Source organism: Brachycentrus maculatus, unplaced genomic scaffold (genome assembly GCF_059751285.1).
Source record: "Brachycentrus maculatus isolate JH-2025_06_01 unplaced genomic scaffold, ASM5975128v1 h1tg000349l, whole genome shotgun sequence".
NCBI lineage: Eukaryota > Metazoa > Arthropoda > Insecta > Trichoptera > Brachycentridae > Brachycentrus > Brachycentrus maculatus.
Genome location: NW_028281098.1, coordinates 1,028,726 through 1,056,564, shown reverse-complemented (window position 1 = coordinate 1,056,564; position 27,839 = coordinate 1,028,726). Strand labels below are relative to the sequence as shown.

Here is a 27,839-nt window from a genome sequence, read left to right as displayed (position 1 = left end):
ACCGTCATAGGCTGGTTTAAGTGATCACTTTACACACGTGTAACATTCACCAATTCTACTCATTATTGACAACCACACTACTCAAATTCTTGGAAGTTCTATATATATATATATGAACCAATTTAGAAACATTGTTCTTGAATTACTAGAACTTCACTAGAGACATCTATTGGTGAGATGTATAGAAGCTTTTTTATTAATCAGAAACTCTTATATTAGTATGTGAGGTCTAAATCCTGGATTATAATCACACACATGAGAAACGCCAGAAAATACCATTTTCATTTTTATTTATAATTTATAGTCTATCATATTTTATAATTAAGAATTCAATTAACTTGACATTGGCAAATGCATTGTATTACATATGCAACGCCATTCCATATTAAATTAATTATTAATAATCGGGGTCGTCAGCCCCGTAAATGCCCAGACTTCCATATTCTTCTTCATCTTTGATGAGATGTCAAAAAATAATATGAAAATAACTCCTGTAATTGGAGATAATCCAGATTTTGTGAACAAGTGTTTGGACACACTCAAAATTTTGTAAGTAAAACATTAATTAAAAATGGTTTTATTTAAGTTATGTTTTGGCAACCCTGTTAGGACCTTGTAGTAAGAAAAAATTATCAATGTTATTGAAGTTTACATACATATACTTGTATACACTGTGATATTGATGACACTCAGAAGTACATATCCTAAATTGATAAGGCATAATTATTATTGTAATAATTTGAATGTCTCTTTCGATTAGTGACAATTTTTCTAGTGTGGAGAGTGGCTGTCACGGCGAAAATACTACAAAAATGGATACAGTTTCGAATAAAATAATCACGATTGACATTAAATTAAGTGAAATGTTATGATCTCATAAATTGGAGAGTTCAGTGCTGCAAAATAAGGGGATATATTTAATTTAATTTAAAAAAAGGTAAGATTATAAATGGGTACGGTCGAATTTGGATATAAACGAGCCAAGGGGACTGAGAAATTTCCCTCGTATAAAATGCTTAAATTTTTTTTTTCTTAATTGCCTTGCAAATTTTCCCTTGCTTATTATGTACAAGGATTAAAAGCATATTTAGTTTATTTACAACATTTTGAGTGTGTCCAAATACTTGTTCACAAAATCTGGATTATCTCTGGAGTTATTTTTCATATTATTTTTTGACATCTCATCAAAGATGAAGAAGAATATGGAAGTCTGGGCATTTACGGGGCTGACCTCCGTCATGGGCTGGTTTAAGTGATCAATTTACACACGTGTAATATTCACCAATTCTACCCATAATTGACAACCACACTACTCAAAATCTTGGAAGTTCTATATATATATGAACCAATTTTGAAACATTATTCTTGAATCATAAGAACTTCACTAGAGACATCTATTGGTGAGATGAAAAGAAGCTTTTTATTGAGCAGAAACTCTTTTATTAGAAATGAGAAAAAGAAAAACGTTGTGTGTCAAAAAATAATATTTAGTTTATACGGCAGTCCAAACTCAAAACACAGTAAGGGACATTTTTTTAGTAGTAAGTTTTTTTTGTATTTTTGGACTAAGTAGATTCTACTTAGTCCAAAAATGCATAAAAAAACGTACTACAATAAAATGTCCTTTACTGTGTTTTGAATTTGGACAGCCGTATATCTATCAATCAAGACCTGTCACATAGTTATTTGATGTATCTTATTCGTCTTCTCACATTTTTCTAAATAAGACACCACCAAATCCGATAGATCCTTATGTCACATTGCTTCATCAATTTTTGTCAACTGAATACCCTCTTTTGCACATTCTGTTTCCAATTTAAATCTCTCACTTTTAAAATTGGACATACCCACACCAGGAACATCCTGTGATAAAGTGTCATGTCGCTCACTCCTTTCAACAACGTCATATAATATATCAAAAATCGTCAATTTTCAGTTATACATGTTTTCGAAATGCTCATAAATGTACTATATCCCAGCAAAAGCGCCATATTTTAAACTTAATGTTTACCCGCTACAGGGCAGAAAGTGTTGTTTTTACATTTGAAGAAAAGGTTTCTTCTTCTTCATCTTCTTGCTCAATGCTGAGCGTCGTGGTCTTCTGGAATGTCAGGCACTTGGTGCACAAGTCCTCTCCATTCTTCCCGGTCCTGGGCCAACTTGATGGCAGCGTTTAGCGAGGATCCGGTTAATTCCTTTATTTGGTCTGTCCATCTTGTTGGAGACCGTCCTCTTGCCCGCTTGCCTTCAACTGTACCTGTTACTACCAGTTTTTCAAGACTCTTCTCGTTCTTTCTGGCGATATGCCCGAAGAAAAGGTATTGTTTAGTTATTTTTTGAATGATAATAAATAGTTTTCAAATGGAGAAAAAACATTCAGGTTTTACCTAAAAAGATCTGTTGCACAGTAAAAAGTGCAATGAGTGGATTGATATTTATTTTTAAAACATTTTATTATATTTTTAAATTTTAAAAACGATCTCCTGAAAAATCAAGTTTTTTGATATATGGCGTTGTTAAAAGAGTGAGCGATGTATCCATGCTTACAGAGTGGTAAAATGAAGACCCTGAAGCCAGCTTTCTTTTCATTCAAGTCCAGGTCTCTTATATCTTGGTTCGACTGTATTTAGGAAGATATATTAATATACCTTACAAAGTAGCATTATTTTTATATTGGTTGATATATTTGAAAATAAAACGACCGGGTTTCGTCTGATAGTGTCGGTAACGATGAAACCCGGTCACAGGCCAAATTAAATAAAAATGGAAACAGCTATTTCGTTACTGTTTTATTATTATTTCGAAGCAGTTCCACTAAGAAATGTCAGGAATTTTACTTTCTTCAATTTTATTTACTTAGTAATAGTAGTTTTATCAATCTTGTCGTTTTGATTCGTTTTGTCAAAATAATTAATTGTCTAAATTGATTCAGATTTGTGAATTTCGTTAAGTTGATACATTCCGTCAACTAAATCATTTTTTATGAATTTGGTAATTTAGATATTTTTCAACATTTTCAATCTGTCCAAATACTTGTCTGGGTTTTCTCTACTTAGGATTATTTTTTTACATTTTTTTTGACATCCCAACATATGAATAGAAAATAGATTTACAACATTTTGAGTGTGTCCAAATACTTGTTCACAAAATCTGGATTATCTCAAATTATAGGAGTTAACTCCTATAATTGGAGGTGATATAGATTTTGTCAGCAAGTATTTGGACACACTCAAAATGTTGTAAATAAATTAACTGGTCAAATCAAAAGCTAAAATAATAAAAATGAAAATGATATTTTCTGGCGTTTCTCACGTATGTGATTATAATCCAGGAATCAGGTCTCACGTACTGATAAAAGAGTGTCTGCTCTATTGAGCTCTAAAAAGCTTCTTTTCTTCTCACCAATAGATGTCTCTAGTGAAGTTCTAATGATTCAAGAACAACGTTTCGAAATTGGTTCATATATATAACTTCCATTCAAATATAACTTCCAATATTTTGAGTAGTGCGTTTGCCAATAATGGCGGTCTGTGACGGTCGTCAGCCCCGTAAATGCTCAGACTTCCATATTCTTCTTCATCTTTGATGAGATGTCAAAAAATAATAAGGAAATATATTTTTTGGTATCTTAAGATATATGTAAAGTGATAACATAACGAGTCTATGACAGGTCATAATCCCTGTAAATAGACAGACTTGTTCTTCTTCATCTATATTGATATCAAAAGAGGTGAATGTTTTTTTTACATTTTGATAAATTTTTTCAATATTATTAATATTGTCATTACGATAAATTTTATAAATCTTGTCACGTTAGTTAATTTTGTGTATTTGATCAGTAACCTTGGTATTAACCATGTCAATATGAAATTCAATTGATGAACTGGTTTGTAAACAATGTTTACAAAATATACCATTAAAACGCAATTATGTAAAATTTACAGTGTTAGAGAAAATGAGATGTTGCTACAATGAACTCAATATCATATTATCATTATTATACATGTGAATGTATATCTTCAATATCTCTCAATAATGTAATCAATCATAAACTACTCGAATATCCGAATATCTTAATAATTCAACTGGCGATAAACCATAACAATGTTGTGTTTATTTCGCCCACTCCTTTCAAGAACGTCATATATCAAAAATCGCCAATATTCAGTTGTGCATGTTTTCGGAATGCCCAGAAAATGGACTTTATTCCAGCAAAAGCGGCATATTTTTAACTTAATATTTACCCGCTACAGGGCAGAAAATGTTGTTTTTGCATTTTGAAGAAAATGTATTGTTTAATTATTTTTTTAAATAAACTAAATATTTTTCATACGGAGAAAAAACATTCAGGTTTTACCTAGAAAGATCCGTTGCACAGTAAGAAGTTCAGTAAGTGGCTTGATATTTATTTTTGATACATTTCATTATATTTTTAAACTTTAAAAACGATCTCCTGAAAAATCAAGTATTTTGATTTATGACGTTGTTAAAAAGAGTGAGCGATTTGTGTTTTTCGTTATATGGAAAAATTAATTAAATATGAAGTAAATTGGAGATAAGTTACAGACACTATGTATAACGAAGTGAAAGCTAGAGTATTAAGACTTTGTATTGGCCAATATAAAGGGAGAGAAATACACAATAATATGTATCATACAAGTTACTACTTGGTGCGTTTTATGGGTTGGTGGAATAATTGGCAAATATTTTTTTAAAGACGATGCCGTCCATAATGTTACGGTCAATGGAGAGCGCCACAGAACCAAGATTACTGACTTTTCCGTACCTCAGTTGAATGGCATTGATGTGACAAAGCTGTAGTTTCAACAAGATGGCGCAACATGCCACACGGTGGGTACCACCATCAATTAATTGAATTTTTTTTTGAATTTTTATGCCTCCAAAAAAACACCCTTATCACAATGCAAAGTGGAAGGTAAATACAGCATAGGAATAAGGCTTAACAACTTGAGAGAGTGGCTCCACTATAGCACTGTGTTCTTGTTTAGAGCGGTTTCAGACAAAGTAAAAAGTGCCACGTTAATTGCCAACCTTCAGCTTAAAGTGGCACATTAAAAAGATGACCTTTTATTAGCTTTGAACCTAAGGATTGATCTAAAATATAACTTGTTAGCCTTAAAACTTAGAATGGATCTAAAAGATGACCTATTACTAGCCATGAAACTAAGAATTGATTTAAAAGATGACCTAATAGCATTGAAACTAAGAATGGATCTAACAGATGACCTAATAGCCTTGAAACTAAGGATTGGTCTAAAAGAGATGACCTTAAAGCCCTGAAACTAAGGATTTATCTAAAAGATGACCTATTATTAGCCTTGAAACTAAGAATTAATCTAAAAGATGACCTATTAGCCTTGAAACTAAGGATTGATCTAAAAGATGAGCTATTATTAGCCTTGAAACTAAGAATGGATCTAAAATATGACCTATTATCATTGAAACTAAAAATTGATCTAAAAGATGACCTAATAGCCTTGAAACTAAGGAATGATCTAGAAGATGACCTATTAGCCTTGAAACTAAGAACTAAACTGTAAGATGACTTTGTATTAGCTTTGAAACTGATAATACATAAAAAGATGATCTATAAGCCTTGAAACTAAAAATTGATCTAATAGATATCATATTAGCCTTGAAACTATGAATAGATCTCAAAAAAGCGTATAGCCTTGAAACTATGAATTGATCTAAAAGATGACCTATTAGCCTTGAAACTAGGAATTGATCTAAAATATGATTTTAAAGCCTTGAAACTAAGAATTGCTTTAAAAGATTACCCATTAGCCTTGAAACTAAGAATGGATCTAAAATATGACCTATTAGCCTCGGAACTAAGGATTGATCTAAAAGATGACCTATTAGCATTGAAATTAAGAACTAAACTGTAAGATGACTTTGTATTAGCTTTGAAACTGATAATACATAAAAAAGATGACCTTTAAGCCTTGAAACTGAAAATTGATCTAATAGATATCATATTAGCCTTGAAACTATGAATAGATCTCAAAAAAAGCTTATAGCCTTGAAACTATGAATTCATCTAAAAGATGACCTATTAGCCTTGAAACTAGGAATTGATCTAAAATATGATTTTAAAGCCTTGAAACTAAGAATTGCTTTAAAAGATTACCCATTAGCCTTGAAACTAAGAATGGATCTAAAAGATGACCTATTAGCCTTGAAACTAAGGATTGATCTAAAAGATGACCTATTAGCCTTGAAACTAAGGATTGATCTAAAAGATGACCTTAAAGCCTTGAAACTAAAAGTGGATCCAAGTTTAAAACATATGATTAGAACAAATATGCAAATGGTTTCAAATATATCATGAAAAAAGAATGTCCATCTGTCAACACGATGAACTCATTCAAAAGCAATGGAGCAATACTACTGAAATATAAATCATGCTTGTCAATATTTGTACAGACCTATCCAATGAAGCGAGGCAGCAGAAAATTCAAGAATGGTCCAATTCTTGAAACCTTACCTTATTGAAACTATTATCCTTTAATTATTATAATAATAATAATAATAATATCCCTTACCGCACCCCAATGGTGCATAGGGCACTGCTTCATATAAACGCAGTGTTATCTCGATCGATTACACATGAAGGAAAGGTGATCAGCCCTCCACTTCAGGTACCAGTCCAGTGTAACATTGAATAAATATTAGAGTGAAAAAATCACTTATATTTATAAAACCCCCCTGGGAATCGAACCCGGGACCTCCAGATCGGTAGGCGAGCATGCTGACCATTACACTACGCAGGCGGACAAAATTTAATTATTATAGTATTTAATATTTATTTGTTTTTGGAGTTGCTACGCAATGCACAATAAAAATACCATTTAGAAGTTTTTAAATCATATTTATAAATAATATTTTTTAAATCCTATTTTCATATGGTGTACGGAGTGTGTGGAAGTTTTTTGGTAAGGGAATGTAATTAACTATGAGTATTTTAATGTTTTAGAATTTAATAAACACTGATGATGTCAAGGTTCTTGTCGAAACCGGTAGGTTAAAGTGTACTAATAATAAAAAAGTGGTTAAAACAAAGTTGTTTGATTTTATAAAGTTTATAAAATGTGCCACAAAGTATATAATGTGTGCAAGGAAAGTGATCTATTGATGAATGTTAGCAAATCCAAAATTATGGTTTTTGAAAGAGAAGAATGCAGATCTGAATGTGAAATATTGGTAAACGGAGAGATTTTGGAACAGGTAGATGATTTTGTGTATTTGGGTAGTATGTTTTCTAGGGATGGAAAGATTGATAAAGACATAGAAAGGGAGTGAATGCTGGGAACAAAGTGAATGGTGCACTGAAATCAGTTATAGCAAATAAAAACCTATCAGCGGAAGCTAAACTGGCAGTGCACAACGGAGACCTGGGTCCAACTCTAATGTATGGAAGTGAAACATGGAGTTGGCAAAAGAAGGATGAAAGTAGACTGAATGCAGTCGAAATGCGATCTCTCAGAAGAATGTGGGACAAAACGATGTATGATAGATGTGCGAATAGTGAAATAGTGGAACGAATGAGTGAGGAAGGAACGGTAAAACAAATTTATAAGGAGAATGTTATTGGGAAAAGAAGCAGAGGAAGACCAAGAAAAACATGCATCAAAAACACGATCAGGCATGCCAAATACTTGAAAGTGGTCAGGTTAGGAGTCGTAACAATCGGCGGGTATGTATGAGGAAATGAAGAATGTTTGCAAGGACAGAGTGGTGTGGCGCTCTATTCTCTCTGCCCACCCCTGCGGGCGAAGCGGCGTGATGGTTAGTTAGTTAGCCACAAAGTATCTGCGAAAAACATTCAAGAAATCTTAGTATTCAACACCGTATGTGAAGATAAGTCTAATTTTAAGAGTTGTGTCCTTGGGACGTTGAAGGATGAGGAGGTATGACTTCCATAAAATTGAAAACAAAAATCAGGGAACGTGAATTATGTTAAAGAAATAATCATTTTAAGCATTCGTTAAACATTCAATTGATAATGATCATACATATCGCTCACTCCTTTCAACATCATATATAAAAAATCGTTAATTTTCAGTTGTGCATGTTTTTGGAATGCCCAGAAAATGTACTATATCCCAGCAAAAGTGACACATTTTTAACTTAATATTTACCCGCTACAGGCCACAAAGTGTTGTTTTTGCATTTTAAAGAAAAAGTATTGTTAATTTTTTTTTTTTAATATTTCAAATGGAGAAAAAACATTCTGGTTTTACTTAAAAAGATCTGTTGCACAGTATAAAGTTCAATAAGTTACTTGATATTTTTTTTATAAGTTTTTTGATATTTGACGTTGTTGAAAGGTGTGAGAGATATGATAACAAAACGTGGAAATCCTTAAAATTAATACGAAAAGTCATAAACTGCAACACTTTGAAATAATAGAAATTCATAAAAATGTAAATAATAAGAAACCCATAATTAACAATGTGACAATGACTAAAGCCTCCCCTCTTTTGTCTATGTTTTCACTGATAAAAAAAAAAACAAAATAAGAAACAGCTTCTACTCTCCCAAGGACAAAGCTCTAAAATTTAGTATTTATTACCATTTCATAGTGGTATTTACCAAGTAAAACTTAAATTTAAAATAAATGGATATTACCATAAAGTAATATTTTTTAAATGGTTACCTTTCTTTTGAATAGATCCCAAAATGTGTTCGCAATAAAACAGTGTATGATTCGACTCCACTCTTGAAATAAATAAAAACACTATCAATAGTTAGTGTATATTTTTTATTTTGGATAATGTGACGTACGTGGTACAATGTCGGAAGTCGGATATTGTCAATCGAACAACCAACGGATCGTCTTACGGTATACTTACATCCTATCTGGCTCAGTAGTGTAGTTGTTATCACGCTTGGATAGCAAACATGAGGTCCAAGGTTCGTTTCCCGTTCGTTACACAGGCGAGCCGTGTCGTCCCAACTAAATTTGCTTCAAAAGAATATGGACGGTAATTTTGAATATATATACATATATATATATATATATATATATAGCCTTCTTCATCTTCCTCCTTCTGTCTGTCCTCGGATCTGTCTGTCCCATTATCCGTTTCTTGTGATGTCGACTATCAGATGACACAACATCGCTTTGGATGTCTTCTAGGTGATCTTCTTCCGTCTGGGTTATCTTGAAGAGCAATTCGGGCCAGTTTATTTTCTTGCATTCTATTGACATGAGCATTCCAGAATCGTCTTCGCTGTCTTCCCCATCTGACTATATCCTCTGTACTATACATTCTCCGAATCTCTGTATTCCTCTCAACGTGTTTCCGGCATCCAATGCATCAATGTCCTTATTTCTAAAGCTCTTAGAAGAGATTTGGTTGTCTGCTCTGATCTCTATCCCATATGTGGCAACAGGCCTTACACATGTCTTGTATTTAAATATATCATATATCGCTCACTCCTTTCAAGAACGTCATTAATCAAAACTCGTCAATTTTCAGTTGTGCATGTTTTCGGAATGCCCAGAAAATGTACTATAACCCAGCAAAAGAGGCATATTTTTAACTTAATATTTACCCGCTACAGGGCAGAAAATGTTTTTTTGCATTTTGAAGAAAAGGTATTGTTTAATTATATTTTTTAATAAAGTAAATATTTTTCAAATGGAGAAAAAACCTTCAGGTTTTACCTAAAAAGATTTGATGCACAGTGAAAAGTTCTGTAAGTGGCTTGATATTTATTTTTACATTATTTAAATATAATACATTGTATTATATTTTAAAACTTTAAAAACGTTCTCCTGAAAAATCAAGTTTTTTGTTTTATGAAGTTCTTGAAAGGAGTAAGCGATATGTATGTATATTTTAACATTATTTTTATCTAGTGATCAATATAACTATATATTTTGTATTTAAAAAGCATTGTTCACTTTGTAGTATGGTAATATAACACTCTCCTTATCATTCATCATTCACTTTGTGTAATACCACTTAAAATTGGCATTACACAGAGTGAACGATGAATGACAAGGAGATTGTTAATGTAAGTATGCATTATCTGATGCAATACCAAATACACTTTACTCATGAGTTCACTACTATTCGAAAATATAATTTTAATAAAATTTTTTGTGTTAAATTTCATATTTTCAGACAAATCAACAAGATGGTCGGACGAGACTTTGACCTGAGGAGGGTCAATTCAGAAAATTTAAGTCCAAAAATTAGTAAATCAAAGAAAAATGACTACTCTCATATATTTAGGTAAGTAACTTTAATATTAGTAATGTGAGTAATTATATTATATTAAACATATGAAATATATTAAAATATTTAGCTGAAAAACTATAATATGCCGAGAAAGCGAAAGCAAAACTGGCGGTGGATAATGGAGCCCTGGTTCCAACCCTTATGTATGATAGTAAATCATGGAGTTTGCAAAAGAAGAATGAAAAGTAAACGAATGAAGCCGGAATACAATCGCCCAGTGCGGCAAAAAGATGTATGATAGATATTCGAATGGTGATATAAGGAACGAATGCAAGGCTGATATAAGCATTATAGATAAAATAAAGAAATGTGTATGGAGATTGGTGCTTTGGGGATGTAAATCAAATGAGTGAGGAAAGAACGGTAAAACAAATACATATATGAGGAAGATCGAAAAAACTTGACGCTATCGGAATAATCGGAGGGTACGTATGAGAAGATGCATGAATATGGAAGATCGAGGTATGTTTGCAAGGACAGAGTGGTGTGGCGTTCTCTTCTCTCTGACTACCCCTGCCAGAAAGCAGCGTAATGGCTAACTAGCTTAAGTTAATTTAGTTAATTAGTTTTGGATATGCGCCGTGGCATAGTTAGTTAGACGCTCGAAACTGGCGTCGTGCGTTCGATTCCCGCCAATTACAAAATGAATTCAAGAAAGATTTCTATTCAATTGGTCTGGGTGTTTGTGATGTATTTTTCACATTAACTTTCCCTATCCTTACTATACTACCTGCAAACAAGCAAGTAGGGGCTTTGCGGGTTATACTTAAAAAAATGAAATCAACAAATACCTGAATTTTGTATGTTTTAACCAGATATGACGGTGTTCATGGCATGCGAGTCATCAAATCAAAGAACAAAATTGGAATTGCCAACAAGATGGTAATGACAATGAAGTAATTGGCGTAAGCGCCGAGTGTATAGATGAATACAATTTCTTTGTGATGTATTTTTCATATTTACCTTCCCTATCCTTACTATACAAGTACTACCTGCAAACAAGCCTCTTAAAAGTAGGGGCTTTGCGGGTTATACCTTAGAAAAAAGGAAGGAAAGATAGTTATAAGGATATAATTTTTGTCTTCCAGAAAAAAGACTTCGATCGACTTCCTCAAGCTATCAGCCGGAGTGATGGGGATCGAGTTCGCTTACGCAGTAGAGACTGCCTTCGTATCACCAATACTGCTGGAGTTGGGTATAGAGCATGACAGAATGACTCTAGTATGGGCCCTTTCCCCTCTACTGGGATTAGTGCTAGCCCCATTCTTGGGCTCCGTCAGCGACCGGTGCAGATCCAAACTAGGAAGACGAAGGCCGCTCATCTTCTTCCTCTGCCTGGGCATACTGGTCGGTCTGGTCCTGGTTCCGTTTGGCAAGGATATCGGGCTGTTGCTAGGCGATGCTCCGGCAAGTGATCATCTGGTTCCAAGTCCTAATGTGACCAGGAATGTGACAGTGACTTTAAGTGACGGTGACGCGAGTTCGAGTGATGTTAGAAAACTGCCAATTATTGCTGTGATTTTGACTATTTTCGGTACGGTTCTGATGGATTTCGATGCGGACGTATGCCAGAGTCCCGTTCGGACGTACTTACTTGAAGTGTGCATACCTGGTGAGTACCTTGCCTTAGAGTACACACTTTAATTTTACAAAATTAGAGACATTTGGTTTACCATATTGTACAAGTATAAATAAATATTTCGTATGTCATACTATTTTTGTAAGCCTAAGCAGCTCAATATTATAAAAAAAGGTATCAAGTTTAATGGATTTGTTACTGAATTTTGATAAAGTGGGTTTAACACTGAATTACGGTAGAGTGGGTTCAACACAAAATTATGGTAGAGTGGATTTAACACTTAATTATGGTAGAGCGGGTTTAACACTAAATTATGGTGGAGTGGGTTTAACATTCAATTATGGTAGAGTAGGTTTAACACTAAATTATGGTAGAGTGGGTTTAACACTAAATTATGGTACAGTGGATTTAACACTAAATTACTGTAGAGTGGGTTTGATTCTAAAACTAGAGTTTGATACCACATAGAATAGGGTTGATACCGAATTGTGGTATATTGGGTTTGATTCAGAATTGTGATAGAGTTTTTGATACTGAATTTTGGTAGAGTGTGTTTAAATCTAAATTTTGTTTGATTCTGAATTTGGGTAGAATGGGTTTAAAACTGAATATTGGTACAGTGGCTTTGTACCAATATTGTATACATTACCAGACCAATAGCTGACCAGTTTTGATACAGAATTTTGTTAGAGTGAGTTTGTGATACCGATTTTTGATACAGTAGGTCTGAAACACAATTATTGTTGAGGGAGTTTAGTACTAAATTGTGATAGAGTGGGTTTGAGACTGAATTTTGATAGAGTAGGTTTGACACCAAATTGCGATAGAGCGGGTTTGATACCACATTGTAGTAGATTGACTTTATCCCCTGACATACATATCATCAGGCACTCGTTGGAAGGGCACATCATAGGATTGATACAGTGTTATCAAAAGGAATAAATTGTTTACCCTTTGCAAACAATGGTTGATTTGTTTTTAAAATATCCCAGACAGTAATAAAAAAAACACACACACACACAAGTGTAATGAAATAAAACAATAACAAAAAAACACACGCACAAATGCTTGATAACATTTGTTATTAAGAGTATCTTTTGGCAAAGGTGACTGTTAACGACTTTCTCTGTAAACATCAAACATTGCTATCTTGTGTAATTAGTAAACAATAAATGTTCGCCAATTGACCCCAAACCCATTGACCGATTTGGTTATCCTTTGCTGTTAAAAACATTTATTTTTCCCAGTCAACACAATGACGTTTATCTATACCAGCGGTATTCAAACTTTTATGAGGATAGAACCTATAAATACTTAATATTTTCTTCTTCTTAAAACCCTTATCCGATGGTGCATAAGGTACTGCATCATATAAACGCAGTGTTATCTTGAGCGTTAAGACGCGAAGGAAAGGTGATCAACCCTCCGCTTCGGGTAGCAAACCAGGGTAATATTGAATTAATATTAGGGTGAACAAAATCAGTTTAATTTAATTGACCCCCCCTGGGAATCGAACCCAAGACCTCGAGAATGGTACCGAGCGTTCTGACCGATTATAAATTAGGTATATAAAAAAATTGAAAACCATATTTTCATTTTCTTTATATAATTTATAATTGGGTCTCAAGTATGTGAATATAATCCAGGATTTGACCCTCGCGTACAAATAAAAATAGTCTCTTCCTTATACAAGCTTTGATCATTCCAACATAGAAGGCGGTTGTGAACCCACACGTACTGTGTAACGAGATTGATCAATATATTAAGGAGTTCCAAAAATTTGAGTAGTGTGGTTGTCAATCATGGGTAGAATGGTATATGTTACATGTGTGTAAAGTGATCACTAAACCAAGCTTATGACAAGCCTGCAAATACATGGAATTCTTACCCATATTCTTCTTAATCTATCTGTGATGTGAATATATATTTTTATATATATATATATATATATATATATATATATATATAAATATATATATATATATATAAATATATATATATATATATATATATATATATATATATATATATATATATATATATATATATATATATATATATATATATATATATATATGTGTCCGCCTCCATAGTGTAATGGTCAGCATGCTCGCCTACCGTTCTGGAGGTCCCGGGTTCGATTCCCAGTGGGGTTTAATAAATATAAGTGATTTTTTCACTCATTTATTCAATATTACACTGGACTGGTACCTGAAGTGGAGGACTGATCACCTTTCCTTCATGTGCAATCGATCGAGATAACACTGCGTTTACATGAAGCAGTGCCCTATGCACCATTGGGGTGCGGTAAGGGTTTTATTTTATTTTATATATATATATATGTATATATATATATATATATATATATATATATATATATATATATATATATATATATATATATATATATATATATATATATATATATATATATATATATATATATATATATATATATATATATATAATATTGTACTAAATATTTGCTAATAAAGGTGCGGTAAGGGTTTTATTTTATTTTATATATATATATGTATATATATATATATATATATATATATATATATATATATATATATATATATATATATATATATATATATATATATATATATATATATATATATATATATATATATATATATATATATATATATATATATATATATATATATATATATATATATATATATATATATATATAATATTGTACTAAATATTTGCTAATAAAATTTAGAATAGACAAGGTCGGCTCCTTATCAACAAAATTTCTTATCATTGCTGAGACTTATTACATATTCACAATATGTAATTACTGAAAGTGTGGAGTCTACGTGTTCTTATCGACTTATGACCTATTTATTTAAATGATAAGTGCCTAAAATTTGCCAAAGATGAACTAACTACCGTTGATAATCACCGGGCCTGGAATTACTACGTTGTATAGATAATTTTTGCTGGCTTGGCTTTTTTCCTTAAGACCACGGGACTTTGAAACCAGTTACCGATCAGTATTGTGAAGCAGTGGTCACCAATGTGGGGTACGCGTATCGTGGGAGCTATGCAGTAAATTCTAGGGGCTGCGTCACATTTCTCTTTGAAATTCTTTGTCCTTTTGAACATACAAAATTTTAAAAGAAAAACGAAATTTAGAAATATATCTTACTGTATGAAGTAAGTTCACAAGGACTTCTGATCAGATACAACCCTTTTCCTTAATTATTATTTTTATAATTTTTTTAAAAACAGTTATTATAACATAAATGTGGAACTATTTTTGTTAATGTAATGTAATGTTTATTATTGATAATGTAACTATTGTTAAAAAAAACTTTTTTTATATGTAATAATAAATAATAAAACCCTTATCCGCACTCCAATGGTGCATAGGGCACTGTGTCATATAAACGCAGTGTTATCTTGATCGTTTACACATGAAGGAAAGATGATCAGCCCTCCGCTTCAGGTACCAGTCCATGGTAATATTGAAAAATATTATAGTGAAAAAATCACTTATATTTTATTTTACCCCCCTTGGGAATCGAACCCGGGACCTCCAGAACGGTAGGCGAGCGTGCTGACCATACATTACAGTACAGAGGCTGTCCGCCTCCATACTGTAATGTATTTTTATATGTAAAGCTGTACAATTCCCTAACAAATAAAAATATAAATTAATTAAGGTTCCTTAATTATTTTTACAAAGAGAGTACATTTCAAAGAGTGTTGTCAAGTTGGGTAAATTTTAGTTTAAACTGGCAACTCTGCACACAATATACATCTTCTTCTTCCTGGCTACATCCCAGCTAATTGTCCTTGTAGACTGCTGGGGTCAGCTCTCCTCATCCTCTGGTTATATGTCCTTCTGTCCTGGATAACGTCACCTAGGCCATGCCTTCGAATCATGTTATCTTTCTGCTTCACCCATGAATTCCTTGGTCTTCCTCTAGATAACTTTCGAGGAAGATCCATTTCTATTGCTTGGTTAGCTACATGTTTGGGTTCTGTGCGCCCTATGTGCCCATACCATCTCAATAGCCTTTCCTATACCTTACTGTTTATACCTGTTACAGCCAGGCTTCCACGAATGCCTGAACTCTTTATTTTGTCTCTAAGGGACACTCCAGCTGACCATCTGCACACAATATACATATGTGTACATATTATTATTAACTGAATTGTAAATATAAGGATTGCAAAGCTGAGACAAGCATTATCGATAAAATTAAGAAAGGTAGAACGAATGAGTGAGGAAAGAACGGTAAAACAAATTTATGAGGCGAATGTAATTGGAAAAAGGAGCAGAGGAATACCGAGAAAAACTTGGAACGATCAAGTATGCCAAATACTTGAAAGTGGTCAGGTTAGGAGTCGAAACAATCGGCGGGTATGTATGAGGAGATGCATGAATGTAGGAGAGGCGAAGAATGTTTGCAAAGACAGAGTGGTGTGGCGTTCTATTTTCTCTGCCTACCCCTGCGGAGAAGCGGCGTGATGGTTAGTTAGTTAGTTAGTTAATTGTAAATATAACTTTTTAGCTAGAGTAATTTTAAGATATAAAATTAATCCAATGCTATGTATTAAAGTCTGCCTCAGTGGTCTAATGGTTAGCGTGTTTAGCTACCGTGCTGGAGGTCCCAGGTTTGATTCCCAGGGGGGTTGAAAATAAATTATTAGTGATTTTACGCTGTAATATTTATTTAATATTACCCTGGACTGGTCCCTGAATCGCAGGAGTGATCACCTTGCCTTCACGTAAGTAATGATCAAGATAACACTGCTTCAATATGATGCAGTGCCCTATGCACCATTGGGTGCGGATAAGGGTTAGGAGAATGTATTAAATTAATAATAAAAGGGTAGTTTAAGAAGAATTTAAATAAAATATTAAAAATCAAAAAAAAAAGTTATTTGTAATTATTATACATTTTAAGACAAAATCTGCAATATACCATAAAAAATATTTAATAATTAAACGGATTATTTTGACGATAATATTTCACTGTCAATGCTTCATCTTCTTCTTCTTTTTCTAGATCCTAAGGATCTGTTTGTGCTTCCGCTAGTAGCTCTTGGGATGTTGACTCCCAGCTGTCTTTCCATCTTTTTGGAGGTCTGCCTGGGGGTCTGCGTCCTTCAGGGATCCCTTAAAGCGCTATACGTGGAAGTCTGTCATCCGACATTCTGTTTACATGATCATTCCAGTATCGCCTTCATTGTTGTCCCCACCTCACGATATCCTTCATCTTACACATGCTCCGGATGTCGGTATTTCTTACTCGGTCTCGTAATGTGTTTCTGGTTATGGATCGGAGAGTCTTCATCTCCGAGGTTCGAAGTTGAGATTTTGTTCTAGTATTATCTAGTATCTGCTCTTCAATGCGATTCAATGCTCAACGCGATTCATATTAACATATTTTTTCAGAGGACCATGCCAAAGGACTCAGTATATTTACAGTTATGACAGGAATTGGAGGCTTCCTGGGATATGTCATAGGGGGAGTGGACTGGAACGCTCTCATCATAGGTTTGTATGTTTTAACTTACTATTCTTAGAAATTTTATATTATTTTTTGACATCTCATCAAAGATGAAGAAGAATATGGAAGTCTGGGCATTTACGGGGCTGACGGCCGTCATAGGCTGGTTTAAGTGATCACTTTACACAAATATTCACCAATTCTACCCATTATTGATAAACCACACTACTCAAATTCTTGGAAGTTCTGTATATATGAACCAATTTAGAAACCTTGTTCTTGAATCACTAGAACTTCACTAGAGACATCTATTGGTGAGATGTAAAGAAGCTTTTTATTAAGCAGAAACTCTTATATAGCAGAAACTTCTTCATCTTTAATGAGATGTCAAAAAATAATATGAAATAACTTCTGTAATTGGAGATAATCCAGATTTTGTGAACAAGTATTTGGACACACTCAAAATGTTGCTAGAAATTTTAGTTAGATATAAGAGATAAGGGCTGCCCAAAAAACTTTTTGGGCAGCCCTTATCTCCTAAATCAAATAAAGCTTAGCGTGCGTCGAAGAGGTACTAGGCAAAAATCTATATTCGCATTATTTGTACATAATGCAAACTATGCCATGTTCTCTCCGATTCCGCGGCTTCACATGTTAGCCAATGCTTTTGAAAGTATAGATTTATTTAATATATTGTTATCCACCTTGAAGTCTGTACTTTCTCAGCATTTCTTCTCCATGTTGTAATGGATAAATTAAAACTTAGTATTTCACTCTCTCTTGCTGCTCGCTGATAGTGTGTGAAGAAGACGTATATTTACCAGTGTTATTATATGTTTAAGACTTTTTGTTTCTATACTAGTGTATTTTTATATTAGATACTGTATATATGTATTATTTTAAAGACATTAGCCGTTATTATATCTAAAAATAACCAGAATATTGCTTTGATAATTTGAGACATACACCGACAATTCTATTAAAAAATCATTTTACCAAAACAACACTTAGCTTGATGGTGTCTAATCAACATCGTCAAACCGGTCTTGTTGTATTAGTTGTAACAGTCTTCTTCTTCCTGGCTACATCCCAACTTATCATCTTTGTAGACTGCTGGGGTCAGCTCTCCTCATCCTCAGGTTATGAGTCCTTCTATCATATACTACGCCACTCAGGCAGGTTAAATGTACTAAAGTATGTTTATTTTTCATCATATGCATGAAAAAAAACTACAATAATGTGCCTTTGCAATTTAAAGCCCTTATCCGCACCCGGTGGTGCATAGGACACTGCATCGTATAGAAGCAGTGTTATCCTAATTGTTAAATACATGAAGGAAAGGTGATCAGCCCTCCACTTCAGGTACCAGTCCAGGGTAATATAGAATAAATATTAGAGTGAAAAAATCACTTATATGTTATAATAAATACAAGTGATATATCACTAATATTAAATATAAGTGATATTTTCACTCTAATATTTGTTCGATATTACCCTGGACTGGTACCTGAAGCGGAGAGCTGAGGGCTTTAACACTGCGTCATATGATGCAGTGCCCTATGCACCATTGGGGTGCGGATAAGGGTTTGAAGAAGAAGATAAATTACACTATGGTTCTCTTTATCATTCTACATTTTTTGTTATTTATAATTCGTTTTTCATCTTCTGGTAAAAATTAAAACAAGTAAAACTAGTGGTATATATAAATAAAACTCATTAAGTGGTATATTCAAGTGATTATTTTTTAAAAAATAATCAACATGTCATTCCACAATGTTAATGCTGAATCAATAAATAATATGGAAGTAAGTTGTTGTCGTATTGGTGTAGGCATTTGTAAGCTGGTGACATATTCCAGGGAGGTGGCTGGGAGGGAACGTCAAGACCGTGTTCACTATCATCACCGTCATATTCCTGATTTGCATCTTCATCACCCTCACCAGCTTCAGGGAGATACCTCTGTCCGACATCCAGGAGTGTCAGGAGGAAGACAAGGATAAACTGGTGAGCACTCTTTAAAAAACTCCACCAACTATCAATGTTTTGAAAGAGTCCAGATTTTTAGAGATTTCATGAATTTCGCAATGTTTTGAGAGAGTTCAAATTTACAAGACTATCAATTTCACAATATTTTGAGAGAGTCCAGATTTTTAATTTTTACATAAATTTGGTATTTCCATATTTCGAGAGAGTCCAAATTTTTAGGGACTTTATAAAATTCAATTCAGATGACGAAAATTATGGTAGTTTGGGTTTGAGGCGGTATATTCGAAAGAAGCCCGTAAGATAATTTTCTTTAAACCCAGGTAACATTTAACACAATTTAAATTTTTACTTAATATTTCATTGAAATTATTAATATTTTTTCAACGTTTTTGTAATGAAAAAATTAGTTTCATTTCAAAAAAATATATGGTTTTGAAAAGAAAAGAGGTATTGAATTGCAAGGAGTTAAAAAAAAAAGATAAAGATATGTTTTCAATATATTAATGTTTTCTAAAAAAAATTTTTCCTGGCTCCATCCCAACTTATCAACTTTGTAGACTGTCGGGGTCAGCTCTCCTCGTCCTCAAGTTGTAGGTGCTTCTGTCATGGACAACGTCACCTAGGCCATGCCTTCGAATCATGTTATCTTTCTGCAGCATCCATGATTTTCTTCCTCTAGATGTCTTTCGAGAAAGATCCATGGAGATTGCCTGGTTTACAATTTATTCATAACAAATTGGTTAACAATATATTTTAATTTAATTTATATTTGAAGCAACAACTTTGTGATTTTCAATTTTACAACAAAGTTATATTTTAATTATATTATATTTGTGATAATATTATATCTTTGAAAAAATCCAATATATGTAAATATGTTTTTAAATTGCTCTAGGAGACACGTCTAGCTTCTCGCGCAGACGATTGCTTTCTTAAATACAGAGATTTTTTATGACGCTTGTAATTTGACCGCCTCCGTGGTGAAATGGTTAGCTTGTTTGGCTGCCGTGCTGGAGGTCCCAGGTTCGATTCCCAGGGGGGGGGTGAAAATAAATATTAATTATTTATCACTAATATTTATTTAATATTACCCTGGACTGGTCACTGAAGCGCAGGAGTGATTACCTTGCCTTCATCTGTTAACAATCAAGATAACACTGCGTCAATACGATGCAGTGCCCTATGCTCCATTGGGTGCGGATAAGGGTTAGAAAAAGAAGAGAAGTAATTTGACCAGTATCACATATTTTCATTTCAGATTGCCGTACCGGAAGTGAAAACGTTGGGAAATGGCCACATCCCGGATTTGAACTCGGACACGCTTTTAAAGAGTGTCGTTGTACAGGACAACAAAGTGGATAAAGTCAAAAGTGGCCAAAAGAGCGACCGATTATTGACATTCTCTGAATACATCAGGTCGCTGACATCGATGCCCAGCTCCTTGAAGGTCCTGTTCCTTACCAACTTGCTGACTTGGATGTCCCACCTCAGCTATTCGCTATACTTCACTGATTTCGTGGGAGAATGTGTTTATGGAGGAGATCCAACGGTAAGATATACACATGTGGAGGTCCTCACCAAAAAGTTACATTTCCAATATTGCACAAAAAACCTTTATATCGTAGACATACAGGGGAAAGTGACCAAGTTGATTGTTTTACCAAAACGTGATCATTGACTTTTTGATATCTTACTAGCTTAATATTGCCCTCAAAAAATCCCAAAGGATTTAAAACTTGGAAGTCTAATATATTGACTTGTTAAAAATGACTAACTGCATTGATGTTTATTTCCTTGCCAAGCAATCTCCTAAACATTTTACGTTTTGGTAGTTGGTCACTTTGTCCTGTATGACTACAATATGTAAATCTGTTCTGTTTACTGTATTCTATCAAAATTTTAATTAATATTGCCATAAAATGTGACCAATCCTGTGTTAAACCAATATAAAATCATTAAATAGAACCAAAATGTAACAATGTTATAAGCTAGAATTCTTGATTACTTAAAATCATTTATAATGGTAACATAACGTTTTGGTGAGGACGTCCACATGTATAGTTTGTTTATTTTTTTTAAAGGTATACAAATTCAAATTTCCCGCAACAAATTAAAAGTGGCACTCGCCATGTAACAAAATTTTGAAGTGAACACTTTATACATACACATGTAACATTCGTCATCCTATCCATGATTGATAACTATGACTAAATGTCTCCAATACCACATCTCGAAGCCATTGATTTTTTATCTTTCACAAGCTTAATAAATGTAGAAAACTCTTGATCATATGTCTCACTTTCTAGGCAGCACCTGGTACACCAGCATTGGATCTCTATAACCAGGGAGTCAGATTTGGTTGCTGGGGTTTGGCTTTGTATTGCTTAGCCTGCGCCGCGTACTCTACAATCATTGATTGGCTCATCAAATTATACAGGTTAGTTTGTATATCATATTGGACCTGACTATGAAAGGCAAAAGACATCATGAGTTTCTTCTTCGTGGGTTAAAATCTTTGTGATTATTAGTTTCATCTTTCATGGTCAGTCTCCACCCGCCAAACCAAGCTAGGATACAAAATGCTGAACCCTCTTCTAGTGGAACGGAAGGTCTGTTGACAGCAGTCAGCAGTCCGGGATTTTCCTGAGGAGTGCAACGTGGTTTCTTCCCAGCAATGAGCAAATGCTTACAAGTTCCTGATTGGCCCACATTAGTTTATCCCTCCAGATCTCAACACAGATTAAAATGAAACATGTTTTTAGCTAGAAAAAACAAAAATCAACTCAATGATCTATAAACCTTGAACATAATAGAAAATAATCATCTGACTATAATATATCTACCATCTAACATCTTTTTTTGTGGTTAGAAGAAACAAAAATCTACTTATTGATCTAGCCTATAAGACTTCTACATAATTTTTCAAACCCTTATCCGCACCCCAATGGTGCATAGGGCACTGCATTATATAAACACAGTGTTATCTTGATCGTTGACCCACGAAGGGAAGGTGATCAGCCCTCCACCTCAGGTACCAGTCCAGGATGATATTGAATAAATATTAGAGTGAAAAAATCACTCATATTTATTTGACCCCCCCTGGGAATCAAACCCGGGTCCTCCAGAACGGTAGTTGAGCATGCTGACCATTACACTACGGAGGTGGACAATATAATAAGCTAGGTAAATAATAAACCCAAATCCCATCTAAAAGTCTCCACCCGCCTCTATCTTTCGCTTGTCTTCAACTCGGCGTACCCGCTACAGGGCATGTCAGAGATAATTTGGTCCATGTAGGCTAAGCGATGTCATCATCTGTATTCTGTGCCTTTGAACATGCTTTCCGCAATCATAAGAAGTAGGCTTTGGTGTTTTATATTATGGCCTACCCATTTAGCTCGCTGTAGTGCTACATTGTTTAGTAAGCATCTATGTAGACTCCCTAGCTCTGCTTGATACCTCGTTGTTCCCTTCATGCTCCAACCGATGAATCCCCTACATGTGCCTGTAGCATCACATCTCAAACACATCCAGCCACCCTGTTCTGCCTTCCTGATAGTCCACGTTTTACTTCCACATAACAGTATGCTCCATACAAGAGATTTATTCTTCTGTGCGTATCATGTCAGGTCACCCTGACGTCTACTATCAAATGAGAGTAATTGTCCTTGTCTCGGGCAGCTGTAAACAGCACCTCGACGGTCCTGATCCCCATCCAATCTCGTATATTCCGGAGCCAGGAGATCTGCCTTCTGTCCACACTTCGTCAATCCTCTATTATAATTTACTTGAGATTTAATAAAAAAAAAAATTATCTTGAGATGTCTCTGTGTCTTGGGTTAGAAGAAGACGTTAAGCTTGTTTTGCTTTTATTTTCAGAACAAAAGCTGTTTTCATTGGAGGGTTGCTCTTCTTCTCATCAGGGATGGCTACATTGGCTCTAGCCAAGACTAAAGCAGCCGTTCTGGTGCTCAGTATTACCGCGGGGGTCGCTTATAGCACCCTCTCTACTATTCCATACCTAATATTAGCAGAATACCACACTAAAGGAAAGGTGAGAATAACCCTCCCTTTGAAGTGATACTAGAACACATTTCTTCTTGAAACTCTGATATCAATAAATCAATGAAAATAATACTTTATGTTTCAAGATAGAATTTCTCAGAGGAGAAAACATTCAACAAATTACAGCTCATGACAGTCAAACTACTACATATCGCTCACTCCTTTCAACGACATCATAAATAAAAAAACTTGATTTTTCAGGAAATCGTTTTTCAAGTTTAAAAAAATAATAAAATGTATAAAAAATAAATATCAAGCCACTTATTGAACTTTTTACTGTGAAACAGATCTTTTTAGGTGAAACCTGAAGGTTTTTTCTCCATTTGAAAAATATTTAGTACATTCAAAAAAGTAATTAAACAATACCTTTTCTTCAACATGCAAAAACAACACTTTCTCCCTCTAGCGGGTAAATATAAAGTTAAAAATATGCCGCTTTTGCTAGATATAGTACATTTTCTGGGCGTTTCGAAAACATGCACAACTAAAAATTGATGATTTTTTATATACATATGACATTCTTGAAAGGAGTGAGCGATATGAAAAAAGAAAGCACCTGACAGAAAAGCACACAAATCACAGTTAACACACTTCATGGTAACATACATCATATGGTAATCGCAAGATTCACACAGAAACACATCAAACAAAAGCTAACACTACCTCTATGGTCAAAAGAACTTTGATTAATATGCAGTCAGATTGTGCAACCTGCTTCCAAATCAATAAATAAATAAACTTAAAATAAAACACGCTTTGGTCATGTCCAAGAGAGGTCCTTTGTCCGAGGCTAAGTTCTGTTTGCTGTGAGTGTTGGGTCTTTTTTAAGGCGTGTAGGCTGCCTAACCTTGCACACCAACCCTCCCCCTTTCTCATCCCGGCTTGAGACCGGCAATGGCATCCAGACACCCCCACATTGCTCTGCACGGCCAACCCTATGGTAGACGACTCCGGGCAGACCGATAGCTAGGAATTGACATCGCAGGAGGCTAATCCCTCTTAAAAAGAAGAAGAAGAAGAAGAATATAAATCACTATTAAAAAATGGATAGTGGATGTGGGTAGATCTGAAATGGACCGCATTATTCGGCATATCGTATTTCAACACATGCAGCTCTGTCATTGACCAAAGATTTTATTGTTGGGTAATATATCCAAAATTAAACACGGTTATTGGATTGAATTCTACTTTTATTTACTTATATGTATATGATAATATGTGACACGTTTTGTCTTATTAAGACATTATCAAACGAGTGTTTGATACATCGAGTGTTTAATAAAGTCTTAAACGCGTCACATATTATCATATACATATATGTAAATAAAAGTAGAATTTAATACAAAATTATATATATATAAACCATATTTGCTCCCAAGGTGGAGCATATGTAGTCCACAAACTGTCTCCAGGCTTTTCTGTCGGCTGCCAGCTCCCTTGCATCCTCCCAAGTCAGATCCGCGTCCCGAAGTTCTGACGATAACTGGCGACGAATTGTCAGCAGTGGTCGTCATGGGCGTAAAAGATGCCTTGTAAAAGAGGCAAGCTTGATGGCGGCTCTCAGGAGGCATGCGGAGTACATGGCCAAGCCAACTGAATCGCCTTTTCTTGACGACAGTTGTGACCAAGATTTGCTGCGTCCTACGCCTTATCTCTTAATTCCTCACAAAGTCAAACCACCGCACGCCTAAAATTCTCCGCAGACACCTATTCTCAAAGCTTAGTACACGGCTGCTCTGGGCCCTTGTAGGGTGCCATGTTTCACAGCCGTATAAGAGAACAGGAGCAATGCAGGCATTGTATAGGCGGCATTTGGTCTTCACCGAGTATAAATCCGATCTCCAGACAGCCTTCATACTGTTAAATGCGGACCCTGCGAGTCCTAATCGCACTCCCAGTTCCTTTTGAAGGCTGCCATTTTCAGTCGCGTACACTCCCAAGTACTTAAATCCAATAACCGTGTTTAATTTTAACCTTTCAATTTTAAATATTACCCAACAATTCAATATGGAATTCTACCAACTGTCTGCAGTTACAATAAATAAGATTTTATGCCCTTCCAGTTTGAAGACGACAGAGGAAAGGCGCCGGGAGAATTGAAGCCAGTGCCTGTCCGTGGACTTGGTTTGGACATGGCCATAATAGGTTCCACGATATTCCTGGCGCAGCTGTCACTATCCCTTGGCCTCGGTTGGTTGATCCAAGTCGGGGGCGGGGCCTCCACTGTCATCTGGACAGCGTCCATCTTATCGTTATTCTCCGCCATTTCGGCGACACAAGTCACCTACTTAGATCTGTAAAAATCATTTGATGTAAAAGAAGAATTATCATTGTCATCCTACTGTGGAAATATCGCTCACTCCTTTTAAGAACGTCATGAATCAAAAATCTTGATTTTTCAGAAGAATGTTTTTTAAGTTTAAAAATATAATACAATGTATTAAAAATAAATATCAAGCCACTTATTAAACTTTTTACTGTGCAACAGATCTTTTTAGGTAAAACCTGAAGGTTTTTTCTCCATTTGAAAAATATTAAGTATGTTTAAAAAAATAATTAAACAATACCTTTTCTTCAAATGCAAAAACAACACTTTCTGCCCTGTAGCGGGTAAATATTAAGTTAAAAATATGCCGCTTTTGTTGGGATATAGTACATTTTCTGGGCATTCCGAAAACATGCACAACTGAAAATTGACAATTTTTGATTTATGACGTTCTTGAAAGGAATGAGCGATATGCCATTTGGCAAAAAAAATGCAAGAATTTATATGAACATTATCTAACATAAATGAGGGATTCTTTGCACCTACAAGGTAGATTGCACAGATATGCAACCTCGTGGCCTAGCCACTGCAGTTATTCACTTTTTCCTCCTCCATTTCATTTCCCACACAATAGGAATATTGTTCACTCTGACTTGCTTCACCAAAATCATCTGTTTCTTTCTAGCCGTTATCCGCACCTGATGGTGCGTAGGGCACTGCGCAATATAGAAACAGTGTTATCTTGATGGCTTCTGTTCGTTGAGTTCTGCATTTCCGGAACTAATCGAGATTAATATCAAATAAAAGACTGAAAAATCACTTATATTATTTTGACCCTTCTGGGAATCAAACCCAGGACTTCCAGCATGGTAGCCAAACAGTTGACCACTACACTACAGAGGTGGACGTCATCTGTATCCTATCAAATACTTTACATTCCTATATCGGAAAATCTAGAGCATGGGACAGATCACCCTGCTTTCCCATACTTCAATATTAGGTCACAACGCATCACTCTAATGCAGTGCCCTTTGCACCATTCGGGTCAGAAGAAGAAGAAGAAGACGAATCACTATATTTAAAAAAATAAATTTTTGAAAATCGACATGTAAATATGTGCATTGCTTTGTTATGAACGAAATATACAGGTAATTAAATAATAAATATGTTTTCATTATAATTTATATTTGAAGCACTACCTTTGTGATTTTCCATTTTACAATTAAAATGTAACTTTGTTTTGAAATCACCATAAATATTTAATTATAACTTAAATATAACGTTCTCTGGCGCTGTCCTAGCTGCCGGTCCTGTTTTTACCCCGCTCCGGAAAAAAAATCATTTGTTCTGGACTCTCTGGTTCTTTTAATTTATATTTTACATAAAAATTTTCTGTATAACATTAGCCTCAGTTTGAGTGAAAAAAAAATTAGTTTTTCTTGTAAAAAACTGTGTTTTGTGAAGAATTATCGAAAATATTAACTTTATCTTTGTCAATATTCAACAAATGTGTTAAAAGTGCGTTCGATGGTTAGGCGATTCCCAGACCCGAGCCGGATACACCACGTGTGACCAGTAATTTGACGCTCGACGGACCCAAAGGAAAGTAATCCATCAATATAACTTTTTTTGCTGTTTTGTCCAAAAATGAACAATGCTTTGACTTTATTTTGTCCATGCCATTTAAGTAAATTGCTTAAAACGTCGGAATATGTGTATGGAGGATAGTAAATCTAGGATTGTTTACACAGTAGAGAACCTTCTACAGTTTCAGAATCACACCGCAATTAATACATTTAATAGAAGTAACATACTTAAACATAATTTAAATTCAAATAATCTTTATCAGGAAAGATACATCCGGAAAAAAAGATACAGAGGATGTCGCGGAGGCAGAAAGCATAAAGATCTACCGGAAATCTTAGATACTGTAGGCATTGAAAGTCAAGGAAATGCGAAGCCAAATAGGCATGTAGGTAAAGCATATCCAGTCTCGATTGGTACATGGAACGCTCGCTCAATTAATAATAAGATCGATGACATCTGTGATATAGTAGCGGACTATAAAATAGATGTTTTGGCTATTACTGAAACGTGGCATGAAGATGGCAACTCTGTCACCATTAAACAGCTCCGTAGCAGAGGTTTTGATATTATTGAGCGGGCGCGCAGGTCCGAAGATTGTA

At 34.5% G+C, this 27,839-nt stretch overlaps 1 protein-coding gene across 4 annotated transcripts; it reads left to right on the top strand.

Annotated features, from left to right (window-relative positions):
• The first annotated feature begins 758 nt into the window (after positions 1 to 758).
• LOC148303775 (membrane-associated transporter protein-like) lies at positions 759 to 26,817 on the top strand. 4 transcript variants are annotated; one of them, XM_088269411.1, is made up of 9 exons: positions 759 to 937; positions 10,161 to 10,271; positions 11,366 to 11,889; positions 17,282 to 17,383; positions 19,195 to 19,340; positions 20,581 to 20,871; positions 21,629 to 21,759; positions 23,202 to 23,376; positions 25,451 to 26,817. In XM_088269411.1, the coding sequence occupies exons 2-9, from the start codon at positions 10,174 to 10,176 to the stop codon at positions 25,685 to 25,687; spliced, it is 1,704 nt and encodes a 567-aa protein (XP_088125537.1). In that variant the 5' UTR covers positions 759 to 937; positions 10,161 to 10,173; the 3' UTR covers positions 25,688 to 26,817. The 4 variants fall into 4 exon arrangements, with proteins under 4 accessions (XP_088125537.1, XP_088125535.1, XP_088125536.1 ...); XM_088269409.1 differs by lacking the exon at positions 759 to 937 and adding an exon at positions 8,777 to 8,869; XM_088269410.1 differs by lacking the exon at positions 759 to 937 and adding an exon at positions 8,777 to 8,940.
• The last annotated feature ends 1,022 nt before the right edge of the window (positions 26,818 to 27,839 follow it).